Source organism: Chaetodon trifascialis, chromosome 17 (genome assembly GCF_039877785.1).
Source record: "Chaetodon trifascialis isolate fChaTrf1 chromosome 17, fChaTrf1.hap1, whole genome shotgun sequence".
Taxonomy (NCBI): domain Eukaryota; kingdom Metazoa; phylum Chordata; class Actinopteri; order Chaetodontiformes; family Chaetodontidae; genus Chaetodon; species Chaetodon trifascialis.
In genome coordinates this window covers 17498654-17510105 of record NC_092072.1, presented here as the reverse complement: position 1 = coordinate 17510105, position 11452 = coordinate 17498654, and the positions used below count along the sequence as shown (strand labels likewise).

The window sequence follows — 11452 nt, the reverse complement described above, 5'->3', positions numbered from 1 at the left end:
TTTGGTTTATAGCAATGTTGTCTTTTATTCTAATTTCCAATAAACAGAGAATATATCAGTCCCTTATTTGTACAAAAATACCTGAACAGGATACAATGTAGATCCAGGAGCCGTACAGAGAGAATGAAGCAAAGCACAGTGGGGTTATCTGAAAAAAAAAAAATCATTACAGTTCACTTGCTCTTTTTTTTTCTTTCCCTGAAATGTTTGACTTCAGCTTATGATGACTTCAACCCAAAAATAACACACAACCGACACTGAGTCAGCTTCACTTGCACCTACACTGTGAGTCACCAATGTCGATGGGACTTGTACGCGATGTTGACCTGATATTAGGATTTAGTTCCAGTAGGATTTAGTTTCACAGTTACGGCTAACTGGAAAATGATCGCAGTGAGTGGACGGATGGCAACTAAGGACTTGATACTGTTCACAAACAAGAGGCACCTGCTGCAAGAATAGGCTGAGTTAAGACAAGGAATTCAAAAACTTTGTTACGCACCTTAAAATCAGAGTAAATGAATAATGAAATGCACTACTTGCCATGAAAGCTGCTAAGAATATCCCCAAGGGTTAAGCATTGGTGCATGTGTGTGTGCTCTTGATGAAAAACCACTGGTGTGTGTGTATGTGAGATTAATATCCAAACATTAACTGTGATGAAACCTAAAGAAAATGAGTGGAATCAGGTGTGACAGACAGAGAGGGGATATTCAAAAGATGTGGCTTTAAACCGCAAAATGGCATCAGAATTGAACGCTGGCAGAGATGAAGCCTCTGCCGGCCTGTCAGCTTATACACACAACTGATGTTCAGAAATTTGACACAAGCCAAAAATCCAGTTTGATCTCTTAAAATAAAAAAACAGCTTAATTTAATATTGTATATACTGTGGTATATTATTTTATATATCTATCTGTATTCATATATGTAGATACAGATAGATGTATAAAAGGTCGTTTTGTGGCAAACCAAAGAAAATACACAATAATGTCAATATACACACACAAATAATGGAAAAAAAGGACAAAATAAATCATTCTTCATTTTACATGGAGTTATGAGCAAAAGCATAACGCCCCATACATAGTGATCTGTGACCTAGGTACAGTGTTAGATCTACGTCTTCTCCATAGCTTCACATACTTAGAAAACAAATGATACTGTATACTGGTATATTCATATACTTGGGCTTGTGTATAGGATTGCATTGTAGCACAGTGATTAAAAATGGAGGGAGGAGGAGAGGACGGTGGCTCGTCCCCTGCTGACCCATAGCGATGTGGCGTCGTGTCCCGCTCTGACGGACAGGAAAGAACCTCAGCTGAGGACTGGGAATGCTGGGATCCCCCCCAGCCAAACTCCTGTCTCCTCTAAGTCCGCGGCTTCGCTTGACTTTACCCAACTGACAAGCAACCTTTCTCTTACTGTCTCTAAAAGGCAAAAGTTATGATGACCAGCACACTTAGCAATCCTGAATAGTGAATATAACAGTCTGGCCATCCACGCACACGCATCTACACACACACATCCTCACCACAGGGTCATAGCTTACAGGCTGGACACAGGTGGGAAAGGGGGGCGGGGGGTTCAAGCATTATCCAATCCCTGGAGAGAGTCCGCCCTGGCTGACTAGAAAGGCCTGATTGGTGGAGCGCAGAGCTGGTGAGTCAGTCAAGTCACGTGATTGGCCAAATGGTGGCAGTGGCTTGCGAGTCAATGACAGTACTTGGAGAGAGTTTAGTAAGCCTGGCAGGGAGTCTGGTGGCCTCGTGCTAACCCTGTTCACTGTGAATCTGGCACAGGACGGAGGGGGTGCAGGTGAGGGCGGGAGGAGCGTAGGGCGAAGCTAAGCAGGTGTTATGTCATACAAAGCTTTTCATCGGCTGGTCACACGACAGTAGGAGAAGGCAGGAAAAGACAAAAGGACTTCAAAAACGTCCTCTCTAAGCTCTTCTCCTGCTGAATGTTCCTACAGACATGGTCCTCGCTTTTCTTCTGGATGATGACGGGGCATCCAGGGAAAATTTAGAGGAAAAGGTCCACTCAGATGATCCGTTAAGGCCACTGTGTGTGGCACTTTTATGTGGTTAGGAAATGTGAAAAGTGGTTTTCAATGTTACCACTAGGGGGTGTCACAGTTGGACATTTTGTAATCCAACATAAAACCATATGTTAGATTTGTTGAGTGATGAAATGTCAGGGGTTTTTTTGTTTTTTGTTTGTTTTTTGGTGGACAAACTCTTCCTGGCATACCTGCCTTGTCTCTGTTCACATCATCTCCCAGAGTGCTTTTCAACAACCATCAGAGATGGGCCTGTTGTTTTCAATCAAATGTTGGCCTGTAGCCACAGAAACTGAGCTACCTGATTAATCCATGAATCATTTGATGTCAGAAAAATGTCAAAAATGTCCACCACTATTTGCCTGGATACCAGGATATGGCATCTTCAAACTGCTTTTTTTTTCCTTTTTTTTGGTCTGACCAACAGTCCAAAACCCCAAGATATTGATTTGCCTATAATATAGAACCCTGATTCCAAAAAAGGTGGGACGCTGTGTCAATCATGTACAAATGAAGTTTTTACCAACAACAGTTTAACACAATCATGATCATTATCACCTGTTACCAATAAACCTGATTACCTGTGAAATGTTCCAACAGGTGTTTTTTGGAGCATTCATCAGTTGCTGCATCAAATTCGGAATAAGAAGATATTTACAAAAACCAGTGAAGTTGACGAGGTCAAACATTAAATATATTGTGTTTGTACTGTTTTCAATGGAGTTTATGTCAAAAAGGATGAACATCCCAACTGCTTTGGATTCATGAGTTGTAAGGAAGAGCAAAGAAAAGCAGCAAATGCTCGTGTTTGAGAAGCTGGAGCCGTCACATTTTTACTTAAAAAAATGATTATCGACTATCCAAATAAATTTTCTGTTGATTAATCAATGAATCGTTTCAGTTCTGAAATGATTTCATGAACACCGGTACAGCTCCGTACTGACCACACGCCTGATGGCTGCACGGCATTCTGGTCTACCATGGCTACTCCTGCTGGCTTCCTCTTCCTCATTTACCATGAATTTTCTCCTTGCGTGATTGTTACATAAAGGCTTTTAAGGAAGTCCTTACTCTTTGATTATGAGAGTGACATCGCTAATGTGAGCAAACTCCCATAAAGCCAATCTGCTGGAAATAACAGGACATGATGTTACATTTTAGCAGAAAACAGAAAAATACAGCGCCCAACAAGAAAATAGGCTCAGAAATGCCAGATCGCATCACCGGCGCCAGTTTTCTGAAGCATGTTCAAGTGGATTTTTACTTTTAGGTTTGACATTTTGGGAAATGTACTTATTAACCTTCTCGCCAAGAGATCAAGAAGAAGATTGACACTGCCACCATGTCTCCAGTTTGTGTGATAAACTGAAAAAAGAGAATGAAAGAAGTCATCCATGTCTAAAAAATGTCAAGGAGAGGACAAAAAGTCCAAGACTTATTTCCACTGTGGTCTGTACTGTAAACATCAAGCCACTGTACAGAAGCTGGTACCTGTAAGCTTAGCCAGGCTGGTTCTCTCCCCTTGTTTCCAGTCTGTATGCTAAGCTAAGCTAGCTGGCTGCAGCTTCTTACAATACAGGCATGACAGTGGTATCAATCTTCCCATTTAACTCGTCGTGAGAAAGTGAACTAAGAGCACTCCCAAAGTGTTAAACTATCCATTAAACATCATTTTTTTAACATTCTTGGTTATTCCACCCTCGTCAAAACTGAAATGTGCTACTGTACGTGCATCGTAATATAGTTCCGATTTTATACACAAGGCTGACAATTTTCACTAAAGGCGAGTTGACGCACAGTCGCTGCATTCACATTTCAAGTTCTTCGTTCAATTCCACATGAGGACAAAGAGAAAAGGACGTAATGGGAGTGCTTTTGTGGAACAAAGGTCAGAATCCAAATGTGACGGCTCCAGCCCATCAAAATCAAATCAGGATCGTTAAGATGTGTAAGCAGTGAGCTCAGAACAGATTTAGGAAAAGAAAATGACATTCAGATACAACTGATTAGACCCTTTTGATTTTTAAAAAATGGCTGAAATAAAAGCTTGGGGGTGGACACACTCCTCAGAGGTCTATCTAACAGTCTTCCTCCTCTTCCTCGTGATCGTGACAGGCTGCAGGCGCTTCAAGAGCACATTCATTTTTCACCAAAGCAAGGTCATGTTGGTTCGAGCCACACAGAAGTCCGAGATGTTCCCAAACCTGTCTGAAAGGCACTGCATAATCAGCGGTGACTCGCTTTGCTCCCACGCGACTGTAATCCAATCAGAACTGGTGGAAATTCACATGCATGCTTTTCAGAGGGGAGGAGGGCGGGGAGGGGCGAACGGAGAGCAGGCAGCTTCATTTAGCTAGAGAGAACAGCTGTCGTCTGTCCGCCTGGGAGTGCAAAACTAGTTCTGCATTGAATCAACAGTAATAAAACAGCATTAAAATGACATCAAGTAATCAACTCTACAAGAGAGGCTTGTTACGGCCTTCCTGATAAACATTCCTCTGTCCTTTCAGCAAACCCTCGCCACTGCTCTGCGTCTCTTGCCTTTAGCTACTTCTCTTTTCTCTCCAAACTTTTCTCTGAGCTTTTATGGAGGAGGAGAGGTGGGATCAGGGTTGCACCAGGGGATTGTGGGACAGGACACAGCAGAGACGGCCATATCGAGTCCGCTCAGGGTGGTGGTGGTGGTGGTGGTGGTGGTGGTGGGGTGGGCAGGGTGTCAGCTTATCCAGACTGGACTGCACAGGTTGAGAAAACTCCTGGATCGAGTTTGATAAGACCCAGAGAGGTTCCCGTCCATCCCTGATGATCGATGAGGAAGTCAGAGGGTGGCGCTCCCCGCCCACCTCGGCAGCGAAGGGGCGAGGCTAGGGTGGGCACCACAGCTTATCAGGCCTGGAGGATGAAGGAGGTTGGGGGGGCTGAAGGGTGAGGGGCTCTGAGGGAGGGATCCTTCGCTGTTTTCAAAACATATGGTCTCTCTCCAGGGTCAAAACAGCAATGACAAAACAACCGAGTCTCCAAGACAACATCGCAGGAGCCGAGCGACCGCCGGGTCCACAATCTGCGACGCTTGAGATGTCCGAACGGCTGCCGTTTAAACATCCAGACAGCAGAAATTCGCGGGCGCACCGGGGGGAGTCAAAGCTCCAACGCTGGCTCCTGCTGAGTCGTTCACGTCCCCAAAACCTGACTGAACTTTTCTCTATCTCCTCGACCTCAATGCGCTGGTGAGGGAGGGGCAGATGGGGGGTTGGGATCTCAGGGTGAGAGGTGTGCAAAAAAAGGGGACGGAGGTGCTGGGGCTGTGGAGTGTCACAAGGCCACGGCGGTGCAGGGGTGTTTGAGCTTGCAGGGCAGCACTCCTCTGTTGAGCTGGTAAAACTCCACCAGGTGGATCAGGTCCGTGAATTTGGTGGCGCCATCGTCGAGGCTGAAGAACACCTGGCCGTCCTCCTCGCACTTTAGAGCAGAGCCAGAGGGAGGAGAGAGGACAGTTCACCATCACATGAGAGAAGACATGCACGCTTTTATCACTACGAGCTACAACACGTGACATCATCATACAGAAAAATTAGCAATTAGCTAAACAAGGTCAACATTCATCAACATGACCATTTGGCTAAAAGTACAGCCTCACAGTGCTGCCAGCATGGCTGCAGACTGGGCAGGTGCCCTTACATGGACAGCAATCTTGTATTAGGTCAATTTTCTCCAAACCTCAGCGAATAAAACCGAACCTTTCTGCATGACATGGACAGGCCCTTTAAGCCATTTCAAGTTCATCTCTGTAAAGTAGTAAAATAAATGAAAACAGATGGCTGCCTGGGAGGAAGGAAAAAACATATTTTAAAATCTTGAAAACAGCATGGCGTGCTTTGGAAAATGGCTGGTGGTGACGTTCAGTGAGCGTAGCAGGCCAGATGAATGTTGCAGGTTCAACCACGAGATTAAGCTGTATTTCAGCGCATTTTGACAAGGTGGACCGGCTCGGTGGAAATTCGCAGGGACAGATATGTTTCTTTAATGCCAACCGGCTGCAGCAGCTGGCTTTTGAGGCCTCGACTGTAATCATTGGGCTGCAACATGAAAAATCGTCGGCATAGTTTTGAGTTGTGTAATTTCTAAGAGAGTAAAGCAGCGATCTGCCTCACTGTGCCTTATCTGAGTGGATTTTAAAAGTGTACTGTATTATATAATGTGACTGTATTGTGTAATGAGACTGACCGGAAGGATCTGGAAGTGCTTGATCTTCTGGTGGTGGCACAAGGTGAGCACGAATGCCTTGGGATTACTCTGACTGTCCCGCAACAGGAATAACCTGCAGGACATTAAGAGAGAGATGATGAAACTGTTTCATGGAAAGAAATACACAGCACGCCTGTGAGTCCATTTGAGTGGTTTCTACACTGTTACATTTCAAACACTTGGGGATGTGCTGCTGCATGGCTCCAAGCAGCTGCGGCTCTGAGCCTTATCTTAATCCACTGGGTAAAGGCTAAGATGTGTGGATGTCGAGCCAAAAGGCTGTTTTTAGACAGACATTTTACAGATCTAAGCTTTTCTGTCTTCATTTTCCCCTTTTTATCCGTGCGCTTCAAGTTTGACGAAATAATCTTCTTCATTTCGCTTTCTGACGCACATCACACGAGCAACATTCACCGTGAGATCAAATCATCACATCAAACCAAAACAAAGGAGGCTCAGCGTGTAGCTGTTCTTACCCATCGACTTGGCCTTGCTGTATGATCATTTTGTGGGCCTCCTCTCTCATGATGCGACCATGAAACCATACCTGTGTCCTGTGGATCACTGAAAGACACACATCTTTGACTTAACACCCAAATAAACACAGTGCAGTTCTACGGTTGTTGCTGGGCTACAGCCGCAGCCTGCACACGGTGATTAATGCTGAATCTGTTTGTGGTTTGAGGTGAGAGTACCTGTGCTCAGAGAGGACGGGTGCAGGGGGCTGGGACTGCCCAGGACATTCATACGCTGGCTTCGTTTCTGTGAGGAAGAAAGGGCACGTGTGCAACATTTGTAATAAGACAGCAACACGCCAAATCAGCTGCAAGCTTCGACCTCCCCCTTGATTTAATTTCATATTGACATATGCTGAAAAATACATTGGAACCAGATCTCAAAGAATTCTTGTGGAAGTTTGAGTCTTTTTAGGAACCAAACACTGTAAATGCATTGAAGTCACCCACAACCGAAAACCAAAAGCGTGAAAGCAGTATTTCCTGCTTCAGCCTCGTCAGAGCGATGAGCTCACTGACAGATAAGTGCAGCTGCTGCACACTTGAATTTACCAGGAAAGGGGATGCAGGGGGAAGATAAATTAGCTGGAATGGAAAAAGGGTTCGGTTTTCCATGAAAGGACCTCCAAAATGTTTGCTCAAACATGCAAAAGATATTGGTCAAATGACTTGTGGCAATGCACGCAGCATGATGAAGCTCCAGTGCAACACAAAACCAGGGGAGAGTTAATGATAAAATGGCTTTTTGGCAGACTGTATCGAATTCCTGAAGATCAATCCATCCAAAAGACCAAGCTTCATCCCTCTTCTTACCCTCCAGGTCTGTCCCTCCTCCAGGGCGGCGCTCTGGGCTTCGACAGGGTTGTCGATGACGCGACCGGTCCGCCCAGAGAAGTCCATGGCGACCAGGGAATTCTCAGATACACTCCGCTGTTAGGAGACGTGGCATGGCGGGAGGGAGGGTGGGGAGTTGGGGGAGGGGGTAGACAAGGGTAGGGTGGGGGGCGGGGGGGGGGGTAGATAAGGGTCATAGGTCAAACAAACCAGACACAGTCACTGGGGCATGACAAATCCTGTCTGCACAGAGACCCACTTCAGTCCACAAGCACAGGCCTCAGTAAAAGTCTCTCCTGGCTCTCTGGTGCTCAAATTAATTACTGATGTGTTTTCCTTATTTGAAAATAATGTCAATTAAACAGCTGAGCTTCATTTTCAGCATAATAATAACAAAGGTACACGCATATAAGTCCTTAAACTTCACTCTACAAGTCTGTGATGTTCAAAAAGCTCAAGCACAAATGTGACAAAACACTCAAGCCATGCAGCATGAGACACTAGGGATTGAGAACATTTTCTATCTCAGGACCAGAAGCACACTATTCCAGGAATCCTGGGAACGCCAAGCGATGTTAGATACAGTAATAAAGTCAGCGATCACGCAAAGTTAAAAAGTAAAGCTCTTCAAAAGCTCTCGCTCATTTGGCGTGAGACTTTGGATGGATTCTTCAGATTACAGCCGTCTTTGGTCTGACATCGGTGCATTTCGCCCTACTGTTGAATTTGCTCATTAATCACAATTAGCTTTCAGCGTGTTCCACCGGTGCACGTACACCACTGCCACATACGTTTTAAGAAAGTGGTCTGCATATTTTATACTCCCATATGTTCTAATATGCTCTAAATGTTTTCCCTTTGCCAAATTTCTCAGGCAACTGGAAGTGGTTTAGATGGGTATTCCCTGGAATCCCGCTTCCCGGGATTAAACCCTATTAGACACCTCCTGATGTGAGCTGATTAGACTTAGTGTAACACAACATAAAAGCATGCAGCTTTCAGTTTGCGGAGCATTATGTAAACATCGTCTAAATAACTCTGGGTTAAGAAGCCGTGTCGGATGTACTTTGTTATAGACTGCTGTTTGTTTAAATGAGCAGTCTGACCTGAATGTGGACCATAAGCCTTTCACTACAGAGCACGGCTCCCACCTCATTAACAAAAGGTCAACAGCAGCAATGACTGAACAGAAATTCATTGCAGCATTTAACAAATCCTTCTTATGCGAAACAGAAAAGTGATCCAACCCACGCTTGCATGTTTCCTCTTGAGACACAACGCGGCCACAAAGTGAACTGGTTTCCAGTTCACCGTCAGCTAATTAATGGATCAATCTGGATTGGTCTTGGCTGAGTGGGGGCATTAGAGCGGGGTTGTAAGAAGGTGATGTCAGAGAGCAGATCCTCACCACAGGTGCCGAGAAGGGCGAAAGGTGAGACTTCCTCTGCTGGGGAACGTTGTAGCTCTGATACAGTACTATCCCATACTGTGGGGAGAGAGGAGAGAAGGCATCAGCTGGAGTTTCCAAGTGCGGACATATTCATTCCTGTTAAAATGTGGCAGTAAAGGATGTACTTTGAGCAGTCTGAAGGCGGTCATCCAGCAGGTCCGGCTCTGTTCGTCCTCAGCGCACAGCATCTTTAGCTCCTTACAATCGCTCCTCACTTTACTGGGCTGTCAACCAAACAGCAGACACATTTAATTCATGAGATGCAATGAGCCTATAGAGTTGCACTTTATGATCCCTGTTGAGGCGAGGCTGTGTAACGTGTTCTAATAATGGCCACCGTGGCTACAAGTAGCAATGATGGAATAATGGCGAGCGATAAAACAGTAGCGCTGCAGGCGAGTACAACGGTAACTCAACTAGATTAGAGTCATAAAGTGAGTCTATATCACAGCAATAACATAAGCTGCTGGTCATACTGGAGCAAGAGCTGCTATGATATTGAATATGAGCTGCCTATGAATTCAACTTTTCATCTGTAAAAGGAAGGAGGTGTTATTTCTACTTTAAGCTGTTACAAAGCCTCCCTTTACACGGGGCAATGATATGCTTTCATATGATTGCATCAAAAACACCAATTGGTCCTCTTCCCCGCGATGCATGTGCAGCAGAGAACACAATTCACAGACAGCTGGAAGAAGACCAACCTGTGACCAACCTGCACTCATTTCCTTAATTAACTTCAAATGTGCAAAAATGCATTTTCAAGCTTCACCAGCCTTACTTTTAAAAGTCCATCCATCCATTTTTATGCCGCTTATCCCTTTCGGGGTCGCGGGGGGGCCGGAGCCTATCTCGGCTGTCAACGGGCAGGAGGCGGAGTACACCCTGGACCGGTCGCCAGCCGATCGCAGGGCAACATATACAGACATACAACCATTCACACTCACACTCACACCTAGGGCCAATTTTACAGTCACCAATTAACCTAATGAGCATGTTTTTGGTCTGTGGGAGGAAGCCGGAGTGCCCGGAGAGAACCCACGCATGCACGGGAAGAACATGCAAGCTTCACACAGAAAGGCCTGACCCGGGAATCGAACCGTCGACCTTCTTGCTGTGAGGCACACGCACTACCTGCTGTGCCGTGTAGCCCCTTTTAAAAGTCATTTTCTTAAATGAAAGATAATCTGTAGCTTTTTTCTATCAACGTAAAAATGTACTGAACGATAAAAATGTCTGGAGGAGAATGTCCTCGTAACAATAAAGAGAAAACGTCTGCACTTGGGCCATGGACAGTTTTTCAGAAAAAATTTGTACATCTATAAACGTGTCATATTTCAGATGTCACCTCTGACAGTCAATAACTGACATTTTATATATTACAGTCCTGCTAGTCAGGACTTTAGCAGCATCACAGCACAGACTTTCTCCCTTTTCCTCCATCAGTAACGAGGGCGTTAGACACACTGCTCCTTAGAGGCTGCCCCCACCAATAAATTCATTCATGTCGCCATAGCAACAATCCAGCCACCCCCAGCTGCCAAGTAAAATCCCTTACCAAATCCTGCGCTGTCACCCCCGCTGACAGCATCTGACATGCCGGCCGGCAAGTGTGTGTGTGTGTGTGTGTGTGTGTGTGTGTGTGTAAGAGAGGTGAAGGGGTTAGGTGGGCCAGATTCCCTGCACCATCCTGGCTTATCCTAGTGGGTTTATCCCAGATCAGCAGGTGACCCACCACAGATATCTCCTGGAGTGGGACACACAGTGCTGAGCGTGTGTTTGAACCCCCACTGGGTGAATATCCTCCGACACACACACACACACACACACACACACACACACACACACTATCACTCGACACTAAATTTGCTCAGGTTTTCCTGTGTGTGCTACCTTGATGCAGAACTGGTAATCTGTGGGAGCGTTGTGGAGTTTTCTGCCCGTGATGATGGTGAAGATGTTACTGTCCTCCAGATCTGACAGCAGCTGCAGATGTCGGGGCTCCTGTTGAGTTGTGGGGAGGCAGAGAGAAACAGATGTCAGCAACGGCATGAAGAAAAGCATTAGAGACTGTTTTAAACTTCTTTTTTTAAGTTCATTTTGCTTGGGCAAATGCTCACATTGGGTCTCCTTCATACTAGATTCAGTCAATAGGACAGTAATCTATCACCTTGGATGTTCCTTTCGTAGAGTAGTAGAGCCCGGAGCGTCGCAGGAACATGTAGAGCTTCTTCCAGGACTTGCGTCCAGGTTCCTTCAAGTACAAATAGCCCTGTATCTCTGGGCAGCTGCTAGAGTTCAGAAAGTTCTGCAAGAACACACAAACAGCCGCTATCAGGAACG

General features: G+C 45.5%; 1 protein-coding gene across 2 annotated transcripts in view; it reads right to left on the bottom strand.

Moving 5' to 3' along the window:
• Window positions 1-11452, bottom strand: part of LOC139345788 (growth factor receptor-bound protein 10-like) — a 42710-nt gene continuing 31258 nt past the window's right edge. The window contains exons 5-13 of one of the 2 annotated variants that reach the window (XM_070984627.1): window positions 11280-11417; window positions 11003-11113; window positions 9235-9333; window positions 9068-9145; window positions 7639-7755; window positions 7006-7072; window positions 6787-6874; window positions 6290-6383; window positions 1-5524 (exon numbers count right to left, since the gene is read on the bottom strand). In XM_070984627.1, the coding sequence (XP_070840728.1) occupies window positions 5378-5524; window positions 6290-6383; window positions 6787-6874; window positions 7006-7072; window positions 7639-7755; window positions 9068-9145; window positions 9235-9333; window positions 11003-11113; window positions 11280-11417 (939 nt within the window). In that variant the 3' untranslated portion in view covers window positions 1-5377. The remainder of the gene's footprint in view (window positions 5525-6289; window positions 6384-6786; window positions 6875-7005; window positions 7073-7638; window positions 7756-9067; window positions 9146-9234; window positions 9334-11002; window positions 11114-11279; window positions 11418-11452) is intronic. The other variant, XM_070984626.1, reaches the window with a different exon arrangement.